The following is a 26,735-nucleotide window of genomic DNA, read 5'->3' as shown; positions in this document are numbered from 1 at the left end:
TGACTTCTCATAGCAAACCCATGTCTTCTTATGGTCTTTCCCTAGCCATTCACCACTTGTGAAACAGTTTCAATAATAAAATCATTTGATATACCAAGTGATAAGATTCTCCTCCCCCACATCTTTCATCTTTATATTATTGTTTGTGCCCATACCCCTCTCATTTTCAGTTTCCCAGTAAAGTTGTTGAAGTATGTACACAATGAACAGCCTTTCTGATTATAAATATAAGCTAGCAGCCTTCAAGTAATTATTAGATGCTTCTAAGAAAGCCTCGACCTCTTAGCAATTGAGAGATTTGTTTCATAATCTTCTGGTTTTATTTCAAACTGTTCAAAATCTCACAAAATTTCCTACAACCCCGTCTCAATCCATTGATTCTTCTCTAGGAATGTTGAGTTGTGATGATTTTTTAAGTTGTTTCTATAGTAAAATTGCTAAAATTTCAGCAACTTTTTCCACATTTGTGCTTTGAGCAAATGAGTTGCTGATGATGTTCCAGCTGTATGGCCCACGTTTGAAAGTGTTGGTATCGTGGAGATTACCCAGGTAATCTCTATGCTTAATCCATCTTTTTGTGCATTAAATGTATGTAGTGCTCACCTTTTCAAGATTCACTGTGAATCTTTTGCACCTTTCATGGCTAGGTTAGTAAACTTTTCTTTGGAGGAAGGGTGTGTTCCATCTGCCTTTAAACAAGCTCTTATCTGGCCTTTATTAAAGAAGCCACATTTATATTTGACTGATCTGATGAGCTATCATCCTATTTCGGCTCTTTCTTTTATTACAAAATTCCTTGAAAAGGTGGTGCTAAAACCACTGATTTTGTTTGAGGAGTGGTAGAGTTCAATTTGGATTCTTAAAATTATTGAACATGGAGATTCTTTTACTTTACACTGTAGATGTGATTAGACATGGCTTGGATAGTGGGAATGAATAAACACCTTCTCATTCTTTTATCTGGTAGGGCTCCATTTGACACTCTTGTCATGAAGTCCTTGTGTATAGACTTTGAATGTGGAATGTCAGCATCTGTTTTTGGTTTGTTTAGTTCCTATTTGTCATATAGATCCATTCATGTCAGAATAAAAAATGATTATTCTAAATGGCAAGATTTGTTATCTGGCATGCCTCAGGGCTCGGCTCCGTCAGGTCTTTTGTTTAATATATATTTAACCTCCATTTGTAAAACTTTTAGCTGGTATGTGTGATGGTTTTAGGTTATATGCAGATGACATCCAGTTTTTTATTAAATGTTCACCTTCTTGGGTTGAAATCATGCAATTAGCCTCTATCTGTATTAGTGCTGTAAAAGATTGGATGTCTTATAATAAGTTAGCCTTGAATGTTTCTAAGACCCAGGAACCTTTTTTTTATCTTGGAAACTAGGCTCACCATTGGCTTTGTCAGTTTCCATTGCAAATCATGTTATGCCTGCATAAAGAGTTTGGGAGTGTTAGTTGACTCTAAATTAGCCTTTCAACTTCAGATTAAAACAATAATCAAATCCAGTTTTTTTAAACTTAGGATGTATTGTGGTCTTAAGCCATTGTTGAATCCTCATGATTTTAGGTTAGTTGTACAAGCTTTTATTTTACCACTTCTTGATTACTTGCAACTCAGTCTCTGTCTTGGCCTACTATATTATTCTATAAAGGTGCTTCAAGTACTGCAGAATGTAGTTGCAAGATTGATTGCTGATAAAGTTATTTACAACCATATTTCCCCTTTTCTAGCAGATCTTCATTGGGTACCAATGGCGTTTACGATTAAGTATAAAGTAGCATCCCTGGTACATAAGTTGGTGACAATTGATTCTTTACCACAGGTGAATACCTTGCTTCATTTGTACACTCCTCCAGCTGCATTGCTTTCCTACCAGAGAGGACTCCTCGATGTACCATCCCCATCTATGGCACACCTAGTAGAGACTCGCAAAAGAGCCTTTTCAGTCACTGCTCCAATCCTTAGGAACTCCTTGCTGGTTATACTCTTCATTATGAGCTGTATGAAAACTTTCAAATCTATGCTGAAGTCATATTTGTTCAGGCATGCTTTTTATTGAAAGAGATGTTCCTTTGTGAGGCTGCTAATTATTTTCATTTTATCATTACTATATAATTTTAATGTTTGCTATTATCTTTAATGGTATTTTGTGATGTTTGTTTTAAGATATTATGGTTGTATCATTGTGAGTCACCTAGAGATTATCATCAGGTGTCTAATACATAAATAAATACATTTAATGTTACAAGGAATGGGTCAATTATAAATATCAAAAGACAGCATAAAAATATCAGGACAGTCACATTACACAGCTACAGTCATATGACTGACAGACATAGAAAATCAGGTAGCTGGATATAGAACATATAGATTTTTTTTTTTTGAAGGAATAAATAAATATGTAGATAAAGGTGAGCCAATTGATATAGTGTATTTGGATTTTCAGAAGGCATTTGACAAAGTCCAATCAACTATTATCAGTAAAGAAGCATAAGACTTTCCAATATATTAATAGCAAAAAAACAAAAGTAGTAGAAAATGTCAGTTTCTATTTCTTTTGATGTTTGATAAAGTCCACCGTGAAAGACTCCTCAGGAAATTAAAAAGTTATGGGATAAGAGGCAATATCCTATTGTGGATTGATAACTTGTTAAAGACAGGAAACAGTAGGATTAAATGGTCATTTTTCCAAATGGAGAAAAGTCATTAGTGAAGTACCATGGAATCTGTACTGGGACTGTGCTGTTTAACATATTTATAAATGATCTAGAAAAGGAAACTGAGTGAGGTGATCAGATTTACAGATGACACAAAATTATTCAAAGTTGTTAAAACAGCAGTAGATTACGAGGAACAGGAGGACTTGTGAGTCTAGGAGACTAGGCATATGAATAGCAGATAAAATGTAATGTGGAAAATTGTAGTGATGCACATAGGGAAAATAATCTCAACTACTGGTAGATAATGCTGGGTTCCATATTAGGAGTCACCACCCTGGAAAATGACCTTGGAGTCTTTGTGGACATTACATTAAATGCTCAGCATACCCCTGGATTTATCAAAATACTATAAATATAGCGTAAATAGCACCCACGATAATAAAAAAAAAGGGGGGGGGGCATGGTTAGGCTAATTACTCTGCTCCCGCATCAGCAATTTCTACAAGGTGCAACACAAATCTACTCCTCTAGTTATACTTTTTGACCATTATAATGACTACAAATTTTTAGTGATGTCAATTTTACTATGAATATCTCAGAATGATTCTGTATATCACCACCCCGCTAATCCCTCCCCACCTTCTGAAACCCACCCCAATTCAAAGTGCCCCTCTACAGTGGTGCATATATAGAGAGTGTCAGACTGACTCTATATAGTCTTTGACTCTCTCTGTCTCTCAAAAATATTTTTCCCAGTGTGATACAACCAGCAGGTTTAAACAAATCATAGTAAGTACTTTTTTACTGACTACACAATCAAGCTGCAGAGGACACGGTCAAGGCGATCAACATAGCTGGGTTTAAAAAGGTTTCTCTAGCCAGCAGACTAGAGAAAATAATTGCTATTCCTAGGAGTACCAAAAAATGGAATCTGCTGGGTACTTGTAAACCGGGCTGGCCAGTGTTGGGAGATAGGTTGCTGGGCTTGATGGACTTTGGTCTGACCCAGCAAAACATTTTTTTGTTCTTATACAGGCCAATGCAATATAGTGCGCTCGGCTGGACGCACTGCTTAACACGCGCTTGGACACGCATCCAAAATCCCTTATGTAATAAGGGGATTAGTGCATCTAAAACATGCATCCTAACCAGCGCATAGCTAATAGCACACATCACAACATTCATGTTGATGAGGCTATTAGCTATTACCCCGATGCAAACTAAAAATGCGCATCTGGCGTGCATAGTTTTACTCTCGAAAATTAACACCTGCCCCAGAGCAGAAAATTGCTTTTCTGTTCCTTTTTTAGGTTCCTCTGTCTTACATTCAGACAACTTCCAAAAGGCATTGATCTGTGCAGTCTGGGTAACCAAGCATCGGGGTAACTTGCTTGATGCGGTGGTAACTACCCTTAACCATTAAGCCTTATGCTCACCTTTGATGCAACTCCAACATTACTCTCTGCATCAACGGCGAGGGGTGGCAGGAAATTTGAATCAAACAGTTACCAACAAGGGCCCTGAACTTGGTGGTTGGTGAAACAGATAAGTATGGGAATATAAGTGTGGGAGCTTGCTGGGCAGACTGGATGGGCCGATTGGTCTTTTTCTGCCGTCATTTCTATGTTTCTATGTTTAATACTGTGGTGATATTAAGTCAGAGCAACAGAAAAAAGGAATAAGGGGAAAAAAACAAACAAACAAAAAAAAACAGTCACCAGTGGTCAGGTTACCAAAAAATGGACGCTCAATTAACAAGCGTCTGTTTTCCTAACCCGCAGTGACAACCGCCTCTCCTGGACGCCCGCTGCCACTAGGAAGCACACAATTTCCCCTAGCACCTCCCTAGCAGCAGCCCATTTAAATATTACATCGTGTGCCCCAGAGAGGTGCCTTGGCGTGCGTTAAGAGAGTGGGCGTTCAATCATGAGTGCCGTTTTCCATGCACCGATATTGCATCGGCCTGATAATGAACAGCCAAAAGGAATAAAACAGGGATTTTACGTACGTATTGTACCACCACTTGGATAGCTTGCTAAACAGGCAGGATATTTAGAATCATAAATGAAATGAAATAAAAAAAGGAAGCCATTAAAATATGGCTTGTGCAGTTTCTTTTCTCTCCTGTCCCACTTCAAACCATTGCTCTAAAAATTTTTGCAAGCTGTCTGTACAGCAGAAAGAGAAGTAGTGATTGGTCCACTGGTTAGAGCATTGGATTATAATTTAGGGAAAGTCCTAAGAGATGAGTTCAGAATTCCCATCTGTCACTGATTCTCTGTGCAGTGTTCTTGAGAAAGTCACTTTATCATGGGACCTCCTTGAAAATAAAACATTTAGTTAAATTTGGCTGCCTTGATAAACAATTTGTAAAGCAATGGTTCCTCTCTCCAAACAATTTAGCCCATCCATAAAGAATAAATAGCTACAGTGACCTCAGAAATTTTCCCAACTCCCCAATTATGAACTGGGTTAAGGCAATGGAACTGGAGCCAACCATGAATATTTGAAGAGGAAGTAGCTTAATCGGTGAAAAATCATAAAGACCGTTCACTCATCTTATTGGTTTAAGTTGTCAGGATCTTTCTCTAAATTATGCATTGTGTTTTCACTTAAGTTCCTCAGTACAATAAGTGCTCAAGGGCAACAGCTGCATGATACTTGCATATTTCAGTATCTGTTATTTAGTTTTACAGTTCAGTAATGCTTTGTATTGGAATTCCAATTTGCCTCTGGTCATAGTTTCAGTAGATACCAGTTTATTGTGTTTATTATATAACACTAAATCCAAGCACGGTTATTAAAGAACCGCTGTCAGCTGAGACTGTAATCATGTACATCCTGGAAAGCAGTAGGAACCCAGCAATGCAAGCCATATTATAATTATTTTCCACTTTTGAAGAGCTGATGTAACACGTATCATATGATTCAGTTAACAAAAAAGAGCACTGAATTCACTAGGAACTAAAATCTAAAAAAAGAACTAGAATCTGACCTGTCTTTTGCAAGGAGGTATGGATGACACATGTTGATAATCTGCCTGAAAACAAGTGTTGTAAAGCTGTTTCTTTCACTGTTGAATCCTGATTAAAAAAAAAGTGCTACTTGTTGTTTTTTTGTAATTGTGAGAAAAATTTGAGGTTTTTATATTTTTTCCTTAGATTATCCCAATGGCATTCGTCTCACATCAGCTGTCCCAGGAGCAGACATCAAAGTACTAATAAACTTCAATGCACCGAATCCTCAGGATCGGAAGAAGTTTACAGATGATTTGAGGGAATCTATTGCTGAGGTTCAAGAAATGGAAAAATACAGAATAGAGTGTAAGTACAAAGGTACATATAATGTAGACTTTTTACATTGATGCTTCCAAAAAGGCTTTGAAAATTAGTAATTGAGTCATAGGATTGTACTCATTTTTAAAACCTGCTATATATAAGAAATATGTACAGAAATGTTAATATTGGTATTCTATTTACAATCATTCCCCAATAAAAATCATAGCAAGGAGCTAATATAATAAGGACTGCCATATTGCTCTTCTTAATTTGTTCTTCCTGTAAATTTAATTCACTGCTTTGAGGCAATTGGTCATGCATTGGAGAAGAAAACAACTACAAACAAAGCTCATAAAAACCAAGAGGAATAAGAAGTTGGCACTAGGGATGTGAATCGGGCTTCAGACGATTGAAAATATCGTCGATATTTTCAAAATCGTCAGAAATCGGGGGCTCCCCCGAAAAGATAGGAAAACCCCACAATATTGATCGTGGGGGTTCTCTTATCATTTTGGGGGGGGGGCGGGAAAAACGGCACACAAAAATAACCCCTAAACCCACCCCGACCCTTTAAAACTAATCCCTTTGCTTCCCCCACCCTCCCGACCCCTCCAAAAAACATTTTACAGGTACCTGGTGGTCCAGTGGGGGTCCCGGGAGCGATCTCCCGCTCCCGGGCCGTCGGCTGCCACTAATCAAAATGGCACCGATGGCCCTTTGCCCTTACCATGTGACAGGGTATCCGTGCCATTGGTCGGCCCCTGTCACATGGTAGGAGCACTTGATGGCCATATTACCATCTCATATACTCCCAAAAGAAAATTAGGTCTAGTCTGACCTGATTGAAAACCAGTGGGTCTCTATACGTACATAAGCCAAATTTAAATGTGATTGACCCTGACCTTTGCTTAGTATTGAAGGAATACCAGTGTGAAGGATCTTAGTTGTGAAAAAAAAATTGTTGTGGAACATCGGTATATAAAAGTTAAAATTAAATAAATAAATCCACCTTGCTGAGAAAATGCTCATTCATTTCAGCAGTCAGGCATTTATATAAATGTATTGTGTATTTTCTTTTCTTTTTTTGTACCTTATAAAAAGATCTTTACAAAATAAGGTCCTTTGGGGGTGATTGAAGACATTTATCCATAAACATACCATACAAAACACTCATTAGCACCCACAGACTTCCATTATGGAAAGCCATGTTATTAAGTACAAATCGGTGAATACTGTGTTACAAGCTTTAAATTCCCCATTTTACTAAAGCTGTTGCAGCAGTTCTGACTCTAGCAGATACTGAGAAGCATTAAATTGTAGAAATGGGAAAGAAAATTATATGATATATGATATTCTTCCCCTCTAGCCCCAGTATAAAATTATGAAAATAAGGTGCATGAAACTGGGAGAGTAGATGAATCGACTACAACTCTACTAGGTTCCTTGATGGCTGTCTGATTACCAAGGACCATCAAAAGTCCCACTGAGCTTCATAGCTAGTCGTTCCTTACTGGTCATATTTGTTTCATTATGATCAGTTGCCTTGACTTGTCTCTTTTATCTGCTTGCTTCAGCGGAGTTAGAAAAGCAGAAGGGAGTGGTGCGCCCCAGTATGTCACAGTGCTCGAGCTTGAAGAAAGAGTCAGGCAATGGCACGCTGAATAGAGCCTGTCTGGATGACAGCTATGCCACAGGGGAGGGGCTGAAACGGAGTGCACTAAGCAGCTCCCTCCGAGACCTCTCTGAAGCAGGTAAGACCCAACTTTGTTCCCTCTTTAATACTTAAGTAAGAATGCAATCCGTACTCCTCAGCTGGCCCATTTGTGATCGATTCATTCGTTGTCATTTTGTCAAATTTGTAATCTAGTATGTTTCATGTGCCTTGTTTCAGGGGATTATTTTGTTTTGTTTATAGTTCTGACATTTTTTTTAACAAAATCTATTTGAAAATGTACTTTACTGTGCATATTTTTAAAGGAGAAGGAAGACAGTGGAAAGTGGACATTGTTAAAACAAGAGCAACAAAAATTAGTTCATTTAGAAACAGAAAAGCCCAGATCCATGCAACAACTGCTTCCTGTATGTGTTGTACTTGAGTGTAACTGTGCATTACATTTTGATGAATGAAATGGAGTGAAGCCCTACCAAATTCATAATTTCATAGCAAAACCGAAGCCCAACAAATTGTGTGACTGATATTATCTTCTCATTGTATCACTTGCCCTATAGGTCCTATCCCTTGATGAAGCTGCTGTTTGTAAAATACTATTGCCAGAGTAACAGGTAAAGCCCTGTTTTCACAGCAGTAATGTCCCCAAGTCTCATTGCTGTTCTGGCTAAAATCTGGACTCTGTCAAATTAAGTGTTTTATGTAAATAAGAAAAAATACCAAAAGAAAATTGGTGCATAATTTTGCCCAGTAGCTGACACCCAGATATTGACGAGATCCAATGATGTATTAAATTGATTGGTGCACACACAGAACCATATGTTATTCATAGAAAGCATTATCTGCAGAATAGCCTGTTGTACCTTGACGATCTATATTTCTTTGTGCACTAAACTGAAATGTGTCCCTAGAAGAAGTGGCAGTTGGTACAACACTGTTAATAGAATGTATTTCCATACTAATGTTATTGACTACTTACCATTCAGGTGTATAACTACAAAATATTTTATGCAATGTGTATTTTACGGTATCTTTAATATTAACAGATGACTCTTCCTTATACTATGGCAGAGGAAGTCTTAGCTGTGCCACAATAAGAGATTACACTAGTAAATTGAATATGAAGGTATAAATAACAGTTATTTTCTTGACTGTGTGCACATTCTGTGTAGGTCATCCTAGTTCAATCCCCATCTGTCTCATTACAAAGTGCTTAACCCTCACCATTAGGAAAACAGATTAAAGAACTATCCCCTCCACCGCTCTGCATTTCAGAAACCAGTATCTGTCAGTCCTTACATTAGAATTTAAAAACTACTCTATCCTAGCCACAGTACCTGTTTTTTTTTTTAATGTTCATTTGAAATTCCATTAAATGCTTTGACTATATGGATCTGAGAAGTATAAGCCACTTCACAGAATTCCTAATTAACCATTTTCATCCCATAGGAGATTTCCATTACAATCTATTGAACATTACCATGTACCTAAGCTGACCTAGAGGGCTGTATATAGTAAATAATATGAATTCCTCTGAATCATAACAACATTCCATATTTCAACAATATGTGCAATACAATATGATTGGCATGCTCATTACTACAAACTTTTTTTCTCATGGTACAAAAGAGAAGGAAAAAAAACATTTACAGTCTAGGATGTTTATCAACTAATTTGGTAAACTTGACTAAACTTAATTTGAATACTATTTACCCATTGACAAATATGGGGAGCTTCTGTTTTGTCTTGTTGTGCAGTGCAATTAATGTGGGAAATATTATGCCTGCTGCATTGGTTAAACAGCACAGAGAAGAGGGTTTGTCTGTAGGTATCTGCTGACATCTCTGGAGTCCTGCAGCACATTTATGAGCCACATTCTAGTTTCTCCCTACCTTGTCATAGCACTTATTTCATTTTGAAATCTGTTGTGTTTTGGGCAGATAGACTGATCTTAGCAAGGATCATTGATGGAAGTCACAACAGATGTGGATCTCTGGATTCTTAGGGACAGAGAATTTGTTTACTGAAGAGGTTACTTTTCATGATAAAAGGAGAGAGCAGTCCTGGTTCTCAACTCATGTTCTCATGGTCCTCTAAACAGGTCTGGCTTAAAGGATGGCCATAATGAATATTCATGAGATATCTTTACATATATTTGGTCTCACAACCAAGTTAACTTGCATATTTTGACTGCTCTGAAAACCATACCTGTTTAAGGGCTTTAGGAACCAGACCTGGGAGAATATAGAGGTAGACCCAATTATCACTGAATAAAAAGAATATCCATGTCTGTTGGCACCTTCCACTGTAATCAGTCTTGGCCAAGCTTTAGCAAAAGGAATCTTTCTGACAGGAGCTGGTTAACACAGGGACAGGGATACAAGTGTTAAACCAAAGGTGGCCAACTGTGATCCTTGAAGCCTGCAAGCTAGTTAGGTTTTCAGGATAATCTTAATAAATATGCATGAGATAGCTTTACATGCACATTGACTCAGTTATATGCAAATTTATTTCATGCATATTAGTTGGGGATAACCTGAAAATCCAGCCAACTTTTACCCCCTTGAGGATCGCAGTTGAGCACCTCAAATGAATCAATAACTATCATCCCAAATGAGTTAGTTACATTACATTTACAGAATATAAATGGTTTCTGGAGTCCAGATGGCCATTCCTTCCTTGAACTGGCAGTTCATAGATAGCTCATTTACAGGCCGATACAGTAAGGACGCGTAAGAAAGAGTGCGGCAGTGCCGGGCGCACCCTCGTTTGCCGCACACACAGTTCGGATCACATACTGCTCGATACTCTATTTAAATGGCATGCAAATGCAAGCCGCGTCCAACACGCGTCCATGAAGCGCAATCCATTTTACTGTATAGGCGCTTTATACAGCGCCTATACAGTATCCTGGGTGCGCTGGCACCTGTCATTTCAAATGTCATTTCAAATGACATTTGAAATGACAGGTACCAGGAAGTGGATACCAACTTTAACCAAAAGAAAACCTAAAAACCTAAAATCCCCTCCTCCCGAAGCGACTCGACATGTAAAGTATTGTGAATAAGTGTAACCAAAGTTAACTTACTTTTTCTTTCTTTCAGCCCTCTCTGCCCTCCTTCGGAGGCGCACGCCGCGACTCCCTTGCCTCCCGGGGGCAGCCGGCGGCGAAAGCGGCTTCCAACGGCCCCCGCCGGCGAAGACGGAGGAATGCACGCCCGTACTGCATGGGCGCTCAAGCCAGCGAAAGCACATGAACGAGCGTGCGTGACGTACGCCGTGACGTCATGCACGCCCGTTCATATGCTTTTGCTGACTTGGGGGCCCGTCAATGTGGGTGCTCAAGCCAGCGAAGCGCATGACGTCACGGCGTACATTCATACGCTTCGCTGGCTTGAGCACCCAAATTGACGGGCGCTCAAGCCAGCGAAAGCACATGAACGCGCGTGCGTGATGTCACGGCGCACGTTCATACGCTTTCGCTGACTTGGGGGCCCGTCAATTTGGGCGCTCAAGCCAGCGAAGCATATGAACGTGCGCCGTGACGTCACGCACGCCTGTTCATGTGCTTTCGCTGGCTTGAGCGCCCGTGCACTACGGGCGTTTGTTCGTCCGTCTTCGCCGGCGGGGGCCGCTGGAAGCCGCTTTCGCCGCCGGCTGCCCCTGGGAAGCAGGGGAGCCGCGGCGCGCGCCTCCGGAGGAGGGCAGAGAGGGCTGAAAGGGCTGAAAGAAAGAAAAAGTAAGTTAACTTTGGTTACACTTATTCACAATACTTTACATGTCAAGTCGCTTCGGGAGGAGGGGATTTTAGCTTTTTAGGTTTTCTTTTGGTTAAAGTTGCTTCGGGAGGAGGGGAGAGAGGACTGGGGCTGCCCTGGAGACCGGCACCCATGGACGCGGCCAGGGCAGGTGAGCGGGGGCTGGGGGAAAGTTTGCCATCTACCCTTACCCCTGCCTCTAATGCACGGGTAGGGGTAGGCGGTAAATTAGCAGGTTAAACGCGCGGCTAAACTGCAGGTTAAAAAGGCGATAGTCGGGGCGCACGTTACTGAATGGGAGGGAATAGCTAATCCGATCGTTTACATCTCATATACATGCTGCGGGCGGAAAGGGTTACCTGTTGATTTAAAGAAGTGGTAAGGATGGGTTAAAAGGGATAGTGAATTGCGGGTTGGACTGACGCGGCCAAATTGTGAGTAGAAAGCGGGTTAGAAGCAGGGTAACCGCGGCCGCACTTTACTGTATCGGCCTGTTAGGAAAGAGAGTTACCATTTCACTACTTGCAACAGCCAGCAAAGGGGTAATTTTGTAACATCGGGCATAAAGTCAACATGTAACTTAACTTCAATTTTCATACTGGACTTACGCACATCAGTTCACTTTGAAAATTAGCCCATCAAATCAAGCCACACAAGTTCCTCCTACCAAATTGTCCTCATAAATTTTTTGTGACAATGTATGCTCATTCTTTTTAAAAATCAAAAGTATACATGTAAGCTCCCTACCCAACTCCATCCTCAAGAAATCTCTGCTCAGTCTGGATAAACTTACACACAAGCGTGACATTTGCACACAAGTTTACCCACCTACAGGTGGGCAGGTTTATAAAAGGCCATTTGTGTGTGTCAAAAGCAGTTTTACTCACAGAGGTACTTTTGAAAATTACCTTCTATTGGTTAAATTGTCAAAGCCATTTACATGCATGGCAGCTTTAAAATTGGATGGGGCTCACTGCAAGTAAAAATATGTAGACAGCCCAAATTTTAAAAATGATGCCCACATTTCAAAGCCATTTAGACGGATACCAGGCTATATTCAGCCTTTATCCAGCTAATTAGTTAGGCGACTATAATTTAGTTGGTTAAGTTGGGGTGGTCCAGAGGCATAACTGTGAGAAGTTGAGTTAGCTGGCTAAATTAATTGGCTAATTCCAATATTCAGAGTTAGCCAGATGACTTAGCTGGTTAAGGGCCTGATTCATCAAGGCATTTTCACATAGACATAGAATGGAAGAAGTGCCTTAGTGAATCAGGCACTAAATTTGGTCGAGTCAAAGAGCTGTCCTAAAGTTAGCCGGTTAACTAATTAACCCCATCATTCATCAAAAAGTGTTACTAACGCATTGATAACACCTGTGATCAGGAAAAGGGGTGTATTTATGGAAATTTTTGAGTTACCACATGGTGCAGTAACTTACCCACCATGCAATAATCCCAATTTTTCACATCCTGTACTAAGGAAGGAAGGAGAGGTAGAAAGACGGAGAGACTGAGAGAGAGAGAGACTATCTACAAGCCCTTCATAATAGTTAAGTATTTATGTCTCTATAGGAGGGCCACCTACTAGGGTGAGGTGTTAGTGGTGGTTTAGGGTTTAGGGGCCAGTTTTGCATGTAGAGTGAGACGTATGAACAGCACAGTACACCTTGGTGAAGATTTGACGTCATTTGGAGAGAGGAAAGTCTCAAAAAACATGAAATTTCTACTATGTTCTCTCACCCAAGCTTGATGGACTTTATAACAGGGTACCATCAAGCTAGGGTGAGATAACATAGAACAAAATTTCATCTTTGTGAGACTTTCCTCACTCCAAATGACATCAAATCTTCACTAAGATGTACTGTGCTGTTCGTACGTCTCACTCTACTTGCAAAACTGGCCCCTAAACCTTAAACCACCATTAACACCTCACATCGACCCATTAGGTGGCCCTCCTATAGAGATATTAATAGATGCAAAGAGTGAGGCCCTCCCAGAGGTTCTCTCACTCCCCCCTCCCTCCCCCCCCAGCCCAGAAATGGCCAAAATGCAATTCCAAAAATTTATCGCAAATTGTGTTATGGTCATTTGCAGCATTATCGCAGAGCTTAACACCAGAGAAAAAGGTGTAGTTATTTCCGGCATTAAAACCATGCGATAGCATGTGTTATGCTATCTTATGGTGTGATATTACCCCTAATTTAACTAAATCTCACCTAAACCCTTCCCCTGATCCCGCCCCCCTCAAAAATGTGCATTTTCACCATGCATTACTATACTTTTCACATGCGTTATGGTGTTGATGAATGATGCGGTAAGATAGTTGACTACAATCAATAGTGTAGCTACACAGTTGAATATTTATTTATTTATTATATACCAACATTTGATCTGAGATCTCACATTGGCTTACATTCAGGTACTGTAGGTATTTCCCTAAGCCCAGAGGGTTTATAATCTAAGGGTGTCATTTATCAAAATGCGATAAGGCGTTTTCGCATGCGCTAAGGGCTTATCGCATGTGAAAAGCCCCGTTAACGCATGCGATAGGCCCTTACCGCATGCGAAAACGTGTTTAATGCATGCGATAGCACCATATCGTATGGTGCGATGCAAATTCAGAAAATAGGAGGAGTTAGGGGCGGACAGTGGGCTGGGTTAGCCTGTCTGCGAAGAGCTATCGCACAGCCATAACGCCGATTTTAACAACACCTCTTTGAATTGCGTTAGGCTGTGCGATAGCTGCTGTGACCGTGCGGTAAAGTTTCATTGCCTTTTGTGATGTCTCCCTTAAGGCCAATTTGAGGTGAATTGAAGGGGGGGGGGGGAGGGAGGGAGGGAGAGAGAGAGAGGGACTGGCCATAATGTCATCCCCATAGGTAGGTATTTGTTTCCCTATGGTAGGTCCACCTAGTAACTTGAGGTGGGGTTTAGGTATGAGTGTAGGGGGTTAGGGGCAACTTTGACATTCTATTTGACACATACGAACAGAACAGTGGTCTCTTGTGAAGATTTGATTCGGAGTGAGGAAACTCACTCCAAGATGAGATTTGGGCAATGTTCTCTCCACCTAGCTTGATGTTACTGGAGTACTGTGTTCAGTTCTGGAGACCGTATCTTCAAAAAGACAAAGACAAGATGGAGGCGGTACAGAGAAGGGCGACCAGAAAGGTGGAGGATCTTCATCGGATGACGTACGAGGAGAGATTGAAGAATCTAAATATGTACACCCTATAGGAAAGGAGGAGCAGAGGTGATATGATACAGACTTTCAGATACTTGAAAGGTGTTAATGATCCAAAGACAACGACAAACCTTTTCCGTAGGAAAAAAATCAGCAGAACCAGGGGTCACGATTTGAAGCTCCAGGGAGGAAGATTCAGAACCAATGTCAGGAAGTATTTCTTCACGGAGAGGGTGGTGGATGCCTGGAATGCCCTTCCGGAGGATGTGGTGAAGACCAGAACTGTGAAGGACTTCAAAGGGGCGTGGGATAAACACTCTGGATCCATAAAGTCAAGAGGCCGCCAATGAAGAGTGGGTGACTCGGCCAGAATGATGGCTACTGCCTGGAGACAATACCCTTATTAAATAAACATACACATGCTTACTGTGACTCCAATATCGCTCTAAGCTTCAACAGCAAGAGGAAATGTGGAAAAAAGGATTCACACTCACAAAGAGGGGAGTAGCTGGCTTGTTACGGCGGTTACTACCCCAAATCAAATAAGCCTGATACTTCACTTTCAATGCATATACAGCATAGTTCTCTGCTTCAACGGCAGGGGAGAAGAAAAACTGATACTTCACACATCCAGCAGAGAATTTAAGTTCAACTACAATCACTAAACTTTTCTTATAAGGAACCATTTTACACAGCTCTCTGCTTCAACGGCAGGGGAGAAGAAAAAAGGGTTCGCACTCACAAAGCGGGGAGTAGCTGGCTTGTTACGGCGGTTACTACCCCAAACCAAATGTGCCTGATACTTCACTTTCGATGCATATCCAGCATGGCTCTCTGCTTCAACAGCATGGGAGAAGACTGATACTTCACGCATATCCAGCATAGCTCTCTGCTTCAACAGCAGGGGAGAAAAAAAGAAAACTGATACTTCACGCATATCCAGCATAGCTCCCTGCTTCAACGGCAGGGGAGAAGAAAAACAACCAATAAGGGCTGTATAACATAGTCTGGGTAAAACAAATAAGCATGGGTGTAGCTTGCTTATTGGCAGGGGAGAAGCTTGCTTATTGGCAGGGGAGAAGAAAAACAACCGATAAGGGCTGTATAACATAGTCTGGGTAAAACAAGCATGGGTGTAGCTTGCTTATTGAGGCGGCTACTACCCCTAACTAATCAAGCTAGATATTTCACTTGGATGCAGCTCCATCACTGCTCTCTACATTAAAGGTGGGGGTGGAAGGGAAATGGAACCAAGAGCTAAGAGAAACAGATAAGTATGAGAGAAAAAATGTGTGAAGCTTGCTGGGCAGACTGGATGGGCCGTTTGGTCTTCTTCTGCCAACATTCTATGTTTCTATGTTACCCAGGTAGAGAGTCCATCAAGCTAGGTTGAGAGAACACTGCACAAATCTCATCTTGGAGTGAGTTTCCTCACTCCGAAGGTCATCAAATCTTCACAAGAGACCACTGTTCTGTTTGTATGTGTCACATAGAATGTCAAAGTGGCCCCTAACCCCCTACACTCATACCTAAACCCCACCTCGAATTACTAGGTGGGCCTACCATAGGAATACAAATATCTACCTATGGGGATGACATTATGGCCAGTCTCTCTCTCTCTCAAAATGGTCCACCCAGTGGTCATATGCAGGAAATACAACAGGTCTGACACCTATCACAATATGCACTAACTTAGCAAAGGTAATTAGCACACATTGCAGTAAACTGAATTTTTGCATAAACCACACCCCTTTTGCAATCACATGCGGTACTTACCACATTTTGATAAATCCAGGCCTAAGTTTTGTACCTGAGGCATTGAAGGGTAAAGTGACTTGCCCAAGGTCACAAGGAGCAACAGCAGGACTTGAACCCTGGTCTCCTGATTTGTAGCCCACTGCTCTAACCACTAGGCTATTCCTCCTCCCTTCTGCCTCCCAAGTTAGCAGGATAAATTTATCTGGCTAACTTTGCTATCCAGAGTGTGTCTGAATATACAACTCATTGTGACTTACACTGGGGAGAGGCATTCTGGGAAGTGGAATTCAGACATGTGCATGTACCTTTGTATTTTGAAAAGTATCACCCAGATTTTAAAAGGCCTGCGCACATAAATCCCGCGGTTTAAGCGCATGGCTGGGCCTTGCGCGCGCCAGGCGAATTTTCAAAGGTGTCTAGCCACGCGCTTAAACCCCAGTACGCACACATGTGCTGGGCCTCTTCGAAGGGGCGAGCCGGGGGCAGGGAGCGGCAGGGTGGGACGGAGGTCAGCCGGGACAACAGCCATTAGCTGCTGTCCCGGGGAAGCGTGTGCTGGCATCTGGCCGGCATGAGTAAATTAGTTCTGCTCCCGAGGAGCAGCAAGTAATAAAATAAAAAATAGAGGAAAGGTAGGTTAGGTTTAGGAGGTGGGGAAGAGAGGGGATGGGGAAGAAAGATTAGGCAGGGGGTTAGGGAACTGGAGAAGGCCCGATTGTGTCACAGCACGGAATTTGCGAAAGTTCGCCCCCCCTTGCACGTGCCACCTGCATACGCGGATTGTAAAATCCAGCACACATGTGCGCGTGGCCACACGATTTTATCACATGCGCGTGCCGCACAAGTGAGTGAACACTCTCAGTAGAGCAGGCATAACTTTGTGTGAGTGAGTCTGGGCATGTACCAGCTCACTTATGTGGGAAGTTGCAAAACAAACCTAGGTGCATAAGTTAATTTTGAAACTTCAAGGTACACACAGACTTTACCCCCTACTCGCAGTTATAAAATTACTCTCAGAGAAGGTCATTTTAAAAGGAGTTATATGTGTAAATGTATCATACTATCCTAGCAATTTTCAAAAGCCCACTTACACAGGTAAAGTGCATTTACATGTGTAAAACCCAGTTTTATGCATGTAAAGTCTTTTGAAAATTACCCCTAAGGTCTTGATTTTCAAAAGCATTTAAATACTTAAAACTTGGTCTTACATATGTAAATTAACTTTTTAAAATTGCTACAAAATGTGCCATTGAATTGTCCAAAGGATTTACCTGCGTCAAGTGCACTTATACAGGTAAATGGCTTTTGAAAATTGCTATGACAGCAACATTTACATGCATAATTCCTTTGAAAATTCACCTGTAAGTGTGTAGCAAAGACTACCATTTCAGTTAAATTCATGTTAAAGGAGGTCCATTTTTATTTTAACATTTTGGGTATGATTTTTACTAAGCCTTTTTCCAGTTCATAGAGAATGAGAAAAACTTAGTAAATCGGGATTTTGCTAGAAAGTTCTTGAGGGAGACAAATAGCTACCTCTATATGAGCAGAAATGTTATTGACCCTAAGAGTAGGGTGTAAAGGTGAACACTGCATAGGACACGTATTGCTTGTGCCCCACCTGTCAACCAGCCCAGCCCTAGCGCTTCCCTAGCTTGGACTCTTCTCCTCCCTTATATGGAGCCGAGTTGAGATTCACTTCTTCCATGACAGTCCCCTTTCTTTTCCTTATATTTTTATCCTTTCCCCAATTTAAAATCTCTCATTTGTCCCCCTTCTCCCCAAATACCTTTGCATTTTTCACCAATTTTTGTTGGGAAGAAAGGAGCCTCCTCTGATCTGATTTGAATCTAGGTTTGGATTTATAAATATGTCTCAAACTTTCTCAGGGAATCAGAGTAGGCTTTGACTTGGTTCAAATCTGATGCTATTTTTCAAAATACTGCATATTTACTCAAATTAGTTCAGATTTATGCAATCACAAAGGTTAAATACTCAAGAGTATGAATCATCAAACAGCTGGACTGTAATTGCAGATCTGAAACTATCTCCATTAAATCTGGTCATATTTAAAGATTTGAGTGGAGCTGAGAATCATCAAGGTTCATCCCTATTTAACTGCATATAGCTTGGGTTTACTCCAGTCTGAGTCTGATAATCCTCTCCTCCCCATTCAGATGAGGTTCAGTTTTATTCCAAACCACTTCACCCATCCCTATTTTTATCCAAACTCAGAGGTAGCCAATTTCTTGAACCTACCTTTTTTTAAATATATGTTTTGTTGGTTTGCCTCATTCTGTAGCATGCTGCATTGCCATCAAAAACACTTGGCATTCAAAGTGAAATGTATGGTGTGGTTGAACTTTGGTTATTGAATTTTCAAGGGAAAACCAATTTCAGCTTTAGCATTTTGAGGGGAATATTTTGATTCTCTTTTGATTTTAAATCTATACTGTACCTGGTGATTGAATGTTAATATGGTATCAGATGTATGGATCTCCCAAAATCTCAGTCCAGTGACAATATTATGTAGATAATCCACCAACTCAATTTGTCACTTCTAATGAGCAAATGACCAGTAAGCCTTTAATTGTATCCAACTTATGCCTATACTAGAAGCACTGCACAACTTTACAAGCAAAATCTAGCCATAACATTAAATGCCATTTTTATTTATTGGTGAAAATTGAGTTTAGTTCTCTTGTGGCCATCACTAAAGAAAAGTATATGAAATCCACTGAAGTTCAGAATATTATGAGAATGCCATATGTGTGTATGTATATACACACACGCACATATAAAGAAACACCATAATAACATAAATTGGAACTGCTTGTCCCCCGCTGACCATTGGCTAGAAATTTTATAAAGCTTTAATAAGCTTTATTACAACAAAGCATTAAATGCATAATAAACAGATCTGCTTTACTCAGCATACTCATCTATTCTACATGCAATACATGTTGACCCCCAGCCCCTTTAAAACTTGGAGATCAGCCAATGTTGAAGAGTAAAGACTCCCAGCGTACTGCAGGAAGTTATTATCTAGTCCAGACACACATGTATATTTGCCAGGTACATATACAGATCTTCCTGGTGTAACAGCAAATGCAGATGAGTCGCAGAAGTATAGCACCCCCAGTCCCGTTAAGTTTTTTGCCTTAAGTCGCCCCTCCACCTGATAAAGAGTTACAGTTCTAGTAGGCTAAGGCCCTTCAGGTTGTGCTTAGAGCCTTTAATAATTCAGAGAAAGAGATATTTATCAGGCAAATCTCGTCTCGGTCTCTAATCTCTGGTATTGCATGTCCTGGGCAGGCAAGCGTGGGCGCCGCAGCAGCGCAGGATCGCTAGACAGCAATATGGAAGTAAGTAGGAAGCGACTGATGTCTAGCTGGATGTTATGATATGCCTTTTTAAAAAAAAAAAAAATGAAAAACCTCTCTCTCTTTTACATACACCCTTTTTTCTGCTCTTTTTCTTTTTCTAATATATAACCTGCCTGCCTCAGACAATCTGCATGCCTAGGCTACTCAATTTGTACTTTTGTAGCTTTAAAACAAAAAAAAAACTTAAAGCTTGTGGATGAAACACTTTTTTTTTTGGTTTTGACTAACCTTTAGCTCTGTTATTGCAAGCATGGTTAAATAAATGTAATTGTCCTTTTGCCACTATTTTAGTATGGTCTGTTTAGTAGCCCATGTGCTTTTTTTGTTGAAAATATACTCTTCATACTGTTTGATATGTAGACATAACTATTGACTTTCATGCCTCGCCATTCATATTGCCTATTTTTATAGTTCAAACTGCTAAATGTATGCAGCCAGGACACCAGAGAATTTGCACAGATAGGACGTGAACAGAAATGGATTCCAGAGATGAATTCAATGTGGATTTCATGAGATTTCATTCATCTTCAAATCATTTCGATATACACTGTTCATGTCTATAACTTCAGCTTGCAGAGCTTTTTGTATGTGTTATAGGGTAGACTGCAGTTTAAATGTAGTATACTGTGTCTCAGTATTGCTGTGTCCCCATGGCTGTCTTAGAAACCTCCCTAGAATAAGCACTTCCTTCAGACTCCATAGAGTAGACCATGCCAAGGCAATATGGAAGAAAAAGTAAGTGTAGCGAAAAGTAAAACGAATGAAATGAACCGCACATCAACTTCAACAAGCTAGTTAGTTTGGTTTTCCTAATGCAAATATATGGGCCAGATGTACTAAGCATTTTTCCCATAGGAAAAGTCATAGCACATCTTGCCCATAAGCAACATGTAAGCAACATGTACTTATGAAAAGACAGAACTTTCTTTTACTGTATTTTGTAACTTTTTCTTCTATGCACTGAGTTTTGAAAGAACTGGACCACCTATTATTAATTGTAATGTTTTCCAGGTTTAGTTGTCTCTAAGTAAATGTATGTCATTTTATTTACTTATTTGCATGAGAAAATGTTTGATAATATATCTTTATGCAATTTCAGCTGTTTTAGATATTGATCTTTGTATTTTTAATTTGCCAATTTTAACTGTAAATACATAGTTCCTACATAAAACATAATGCAGTCAAGTTAAATGAACATTTCAGAATGTGATGATTGATTTGTAAATTTCTTTGTTGGAACACTTTCCTATTTTTTTACAATTAAATTTTTGTTAATTTTCTTTTAGGGGTCCATCATTAGCAGTCCTCACATGCGCCGAAGAGCTACATCAACTCGAGAGTGTCCATCTCGTCCTCATCAGGCTATTCCTAATTCTTCCTCCCTCCTAGGCTCTTTGTTTGGTAGTAAAAAAGGAAAGCCATCTTCCCAAGGGCATCCAATAGCTGGGCCTTCACAACAACCACAGCATGCTTCAGTGATATCACATCAGCAACCTTCCCAACATCCTTCAGCCATTCATCATGCAGGGCAAGCTGAAGGGCAGACACAGGCCCAGGTACATGCACACCATTCACAATACTGTCACATGCAACAGAACCCTCCGCCTTACCATCATCACCATCACTATCACCCCCCACAGCATGTCCAGCACCCACATCAGTACCACCAACATGCACAGCACTCTCAACATGCATCGCATTCCCAACATCCATCCTACATGCAGCACCCTCACACCCAACATTCCCACTCAACCCACCCACCGTTGCCGCCTCCTCCTCATTCTGGGCATTCTTCCCATTCTCAGCATGCGCCGCACCACCATGGACAGCAGCCTCCTCCTTCAACTTCTACCAGCACAAAGTCGAAACACAGTGGCATTAGCACAATAGTCTAGACAATACTTGCCTATATGGCGACTGCAGTTTCCGCCATGGTTGGGAAGGCATTTACAAACAGCAGCAGGTCAGGCTGTGGATTCCTTTTTTTAACCCTGGCAAGGCAATTTGTGGGGTCTTTTTTTTTTTTCAGAGCTATAGGGCATTTCGTACACAAGGGCAAAAATAGAGAAATGTAATCACCATTAATTTTACTTACCCAACCTCTTCATGAAAACCTACTAGTCAGTCATCAGCCTTCAACTGCCTTGAAAAATATGCTGCTTGCTGACTAAAATCTACCTGATTGTATCAAATACATTCTAAAAGCTCTTCCATAAAAACGGAAAATACAGTAGAATTCAGAAACAGATTACATTCTTACTCTTTTCTTGGTAGTGGGAATAAAATAAGTAGACCTGATATGGTTGATGAAAATACTTACGTAAACTTTATAAATAAGAATATATATATAGAGAGAAGTATATATATAAATATATATATCCTGTATATGTAATGTTCATGCTTGGATAAAGAATTTTTCATTCCACAAACTAGCAATATGTAGAACTTACAAGGAATTCCACTTACTTGATAGAAAAGGAATAAAGTAGGTGGCTAATGAGTGAAACTAAATACTAAGAACATAAATGCTAAAACAAAATTCCAGGAGAATTAAAAAGAAAAAGTTGGATTTGCTAAAATCGTTAAGCAATTCATTATTACATGTGCCAATTAATCTACCAGTAAACTGTTTTATTCAGATCTCGTTTGTATAGATCTTTCCTATTTTATTAACAGACTATCCTACATAATCAGTATTATAGCTGCTGTGCTATTTCAGGTAAGCAAACTAGTTTAAGATACAGTAACTATATAGTAGCAACATGGAATGACCTGTTACCTCTGGTTGTCTTCAGAGCAACAGTCAGGAAAAAAAAAATTTCTAGGACCTTTAAAGGCTGTGAGAACTGTGAATTTTCATTATCTCTGTTTTTTAATGCACATATGATCTAGTTAACATATTAATAGCTACATGAATGGTGCATGCATACACTGCAAAAACATTCATCTCAAACAATAGAATTTAAGTATTCATGTTTTCCATTTACTTTTTGCTAATAACGAAAAATTTCTTATCTTTTCTTAATTACTTTCCCTGATGTTGGCTCCTGGAGAATATTTTTTTATAAAACTAGAAGATTTATTTCAAGTCTCTTTTTAGCTTTGCTTTTTGTATTTGTCCTGCAGCAGCCTGCTTTATTCCATGATAGGCAAATGACCTTAGAACAAGCTCATAAATCTCTGCTAAACTGAGTATAATTATTATTATTATTATTATTATTATTTTGGTTTAACGGTAATTCCATGCAGCCATGTCTTAGCAGAAAAATAGTTTGGCCTCCATGGGTTCCTGGGATTTGAGTTTACTGGTACAGTCCAGATCAGGCAGCAGGTCGTGTCCAATATCCCTGAAGGCTCGCGCTCTCTCACCTAGAACTCCTGCTGCAGACTGCAGTCATCACATTGCATCAAACTGTGCTATTGTTGCTCATGTATTGTCATTCAAGCCATTTTTAATCACCATGACGTTCTTGCCATACACCTTAAATTCTGCATGAAATCACACAAGGCTCATACTTTAGGAGTTTCAGCATTCTGAGCTGCTGTGTGACAGGCTTTTGACACTCTGCACATGGGAAGAATGGAGAAGTAACACTGCACAGGCTGAAATGGTGCCCCTTTGGGAAAAGATCATTCATTAAACCTTTCAGCCAAAATGCAAGATGATGGAGGAAGAGAATCAGGAAAGCCTGCTTTATGTGTGCAAGACAAGGAGGCTGTGCCAGGAACGCTGCTGAGACTATGGGAACAGAAAGGGTGAAAGGTTCACAGTGGGACACTCTTGTTTTGCTGTGAGGGTTTTTTTTTCTCCTATTTTTGCATAGCATTGATGTCACAATACCAGCAGAACTGCAAACTGAGCACTTTGTTAATCTTCACATAGAGCAAATATAGCAATCTAGAGTTTAGCCTCCCCCCTTCCCTACACCTTCTCTGTTTGTTCTCCACATGTGCAACATTTGCTCTGCTTCTTCAGCTGTAAACCACTCACACATCAAAAGAATAGAACATACACATTTTTTTTATTTTTTTTTTACTGTCATTAAAACCAGCCAGAGTACTGCAGCTTCTCATATGAGGGCTTCCTGAGGCTCTGTTCCTTGCAGTCTGAAGAATGTTGTTCCTATAAGGAAAACTAGGATTTGTCTTGCATGCCATCTAATGTTAATAATGTGAGGCTACACTCTACATATTGTATACTTGCAAAATATATCAGTGTTACTGTTAATATTAGTTGAAGTAAAGTGATAACATATTCAAATATGTAGACTTTTCTTCATACCTCTGTACCAATAGTAGAGTCTAACTGTGATTTCTAAAGTTGTTCCAGAAAAAATATGATAGGTTCTTGGGTAGAAGCAATTTGTTTCTCAACTGCATTATGGGTCCAAATAAATATCTCAATCTGAGATACATGCCTCTGGTGGGCACACAGTTTAAACATGAAAACCTCTGTAAAATGTATCCAGAAATGCAGCCCTTTCTTATCTATTCAGAGCTGCTGATTCTTTACTTTACCTTGGCAAGGTGGCTATTACTACTATAGATATACCTCTGTGCTTTGAGATGAAGAGCCATACAATAGTTGTAACTTTATTCAGAGAGTAGGATCTCATACCTTTCTCCTTAGAGGAGGATGCTGTCAATGGGCCAATGGCTCACTGACAGAATTCTGACTGGTCTCGTGTAGACGTACACCCAGTTTAAGGGCCTGTTTAGCAAAGCACGTTAAAATTATGTGTTAACAGTATGTAATGCCTTTAGTAAATCATGGGTTGAAAGCACTAATAAAGAATGTGTTAAAACTGCACATTGATACTCAGTTTTAATGAAAAAGCTTAACTAGTTACGTTTTTTCCTTTAATGTCATTGTTAACATGGATGCAAATGTCAATACATATTTAAATGTACCATATTTAAATGAGCTTAGCATACAGTTCAACTGTGGAATTTGCTGCCAGAGGATGTGGTGAAAGCAGTTAGTGTAGCTGTGTTTAAAAAGGGTTTGGATAAGTTCCTAGAGGAAAAGTCCATATACCACTATTAGAGTTGTAGGCTTGGGAAAACCAAGTTCATTATCCCGATTATGAACAAGAAGGATTGGACCTATTCTTTGAGATCTTAATTGTGACCCAGATTGGCCACTGTCAGAGACAGAATGCTGGGCTTGATAAAGCTTTGGTCTGATCCAGTATGGCAATTCTTGTGTTTCTTCTTAGCATCATTTTGTGTTTTTATGAGCTCATTTGAATGTCCGTGTTAATGGCCAGAAAACCCCTTTACTTTTAAGGCTGACTTAACATGCATTGAACATGTTTTAACATGTGGTAGGAATGTTCAAGTGCATTATGCTTTTGTTAGCGCTAATGTGCTTTGTTAAATAGACCCTTTAATAGAAAGCACCAGACAGACAGTTATGGAAGTTTAAAAACATAAGAAAGTGACCACATTATGATATGGGGAAAAAAGGAGTCTGGTGAAACATAGTCATTTATAATAGTTGTAATTACCGTATATTTTTCTTGGAGCCATAAAACACATCATCAGAACTTTACTTTTAGTTGTTATGAATTTTGGCAAAATATGTTGGTGTAGAATAGTAAAAGGGAACCCTAAATCAGAGGTGTGCAAACTGGGGCTTGCACTACCACTGGGGGGGGGGGGCATGAACAATCCTGTGGGGTATATGAACAGTAGCAGCCCATGTGGGCCAGAAGTACAGAGACAGTGAGTGTCAACAGTGGCCCACGCAGGTCAGAAATAAGAGGCAGCCTGGGAGATGAGCATGCAACAGAAAGGTGAGAGATAGGAGAAGAAGGAGAGACTAATGGGGAGATGGAGGGAGAGAAAATGTAATGGGGATGGGTGGGGGGAGGGAGAGAGAGAGATTGATGTGAGTTATAGGGGAGAGAGAGGCTGATGGATGGGTGGGAGGGAGACTAGGGTGAATGGTTGAGTAGGGGAGGAGAGAGAGACATTAATGGGGGTTGTGTGGGAGAGAGAGACTGGGGGTAGAGAGGATTTGACAATAACACAAATTCAGCTAATAAGAAAACGTTATTGGGCAGGCACAAACAAACTTTTTTTTTTTTTTTAAATTGGAAAACACATTTTAAAATAGTATTTGGGCACATCAAGCCTGTTACAGCATCAGAAACAAATACATTTTGGTTTAAACTGGACTAAAGGGGCCCCAACCAACTGCATGGCTGGAAGGAGGGAGAAGGTGCAGTCCAAAATGTTTGCTCTCCCTTGCCCTAAAATATAGTAGGAGCTGGCAAAAATAAATATCTTTCCTGGAACAACAATCCAATACTGTATTTGTAATTTTTAAGTTAAGAATAAAATGTACAACAATGTAAAAAAAAAAAAGAACTGAGCAAATTAATTTTAATCTAACATACATGTATTGTATTGCTAAACCAAAATCTTCAGACATTCATGGTAGGATGATTTTTCCATCTACTGCATGCAGCAGACGCCTCTTGTTTCTTGTTAAAATGAACTAAGAGACAGTCAACAGATATTTAAATAATGAATCTCTAGATGTCAACTTGCTTTTCCACATGAAGCTGTGTGTTTTCTGCAGTCAAGCATGCATTTTGCAACATGCCCATTGTAAAATACCATTGCAACTTCTTGCCTGCAAAATAAAGGAAAACTTGGCTTTATAGATAAACATGGAACCAATTGTAAGATCATATTTTTGGGAGGGAGCTGGGTGGTAGACATGGGACCAAGCTGGGGGAACAGATTATTCTCTAAATTGTACATAGCCTGTAAATTAGTATTACGATAAACCTGCATTCACTTTGAGGTTGCATACAGTACCTGTCTCCTGTAAATAATCTGGCTTCAGCTTGGAGATGTATTAAAACTGTTCACATTAGGTCTTGAGTGCAACTCTCAAAAGACTTGAAGAAACTCACAAGAAGTTTCCATTCTGGTAAGGCTCAAGACCCCTTTTGTACTTAAAAGGGAAGGAAGGAGTGCTTTCTTTTTAATATGCGTTTTGTTTGTAAGTAATAACACACTA

At 40.0% G+C, this 26,735-nt stretch overlaps 1 protein-coding gene across 11 annotated transcripts in view; it reads left to right on the top strand.

Moving 5' to 3' along the window:
- IQSEC1 (IQ motif and Sec7 domain 1) overlaps positions 1 to 22,339 on the top strand; it is a 1,385,758-nt gene extending 1,363,419 nt beyond the window's left edge. For 5 of the 11 annotated variants that reach the window (XM_029600818.1, XM_029600816.1, XM_029600820.1 and 2 more), the window contains 4 exons: positions 5,828 to 6,001; positions 7,519 to 7,695; positions 19,629 to 19,678; positions 20,986 to 22,339. In XM_029600818.1, coding sequence (XP_029456678.1) covers positions 5,828 to 6,001; positions 7,519 to 7,695; positions 19,629 to 19,678; positions 20,986 to 21,594 — 1,010 coding nt within the window. In that variant the 3' untranslated portion in view covers positions 21,595 to 22,339. Of the gene's footprint in view, positions 1 to 5,827; positions 6,002 to 7,518; positions 7,696 to 8,173; positions 8,228 to 8,659; positions 8,740 to 19,628; positions 19,679 to 20,985 lie in introns of all 11 variants that reach the window. The other 6 variants (XM_029600819.1, XM_029600817.1, XM_029600823.1 and 3 more) reach the window with 4 other exon arrangements.
- Positions 22,340 to 26,735: the final 4,396 nt, after the last annotated feature.

The sequence above is a fragment of the Rhinatrema bivittatum genome, chromosome 4 (genome assembly GCF_901001135.1).
Source record: "Rhinatrema bivittatum chromosome 4, aRhiBiv1.1, whole genome shotgun sequence".
Taxonomy (NCBI): domain Eukaryota; kingdom Metazoa; phylum Chordata; class Amphibia; order Gymnophiona; family Rhinatrematidae; genus Rhinatrema; species Rhinatrema bivittatum.
Note: the sequence above shows the minus strand (reverse complement) of the source record. Positions and strands in the feature narration are given on the sequence as shown.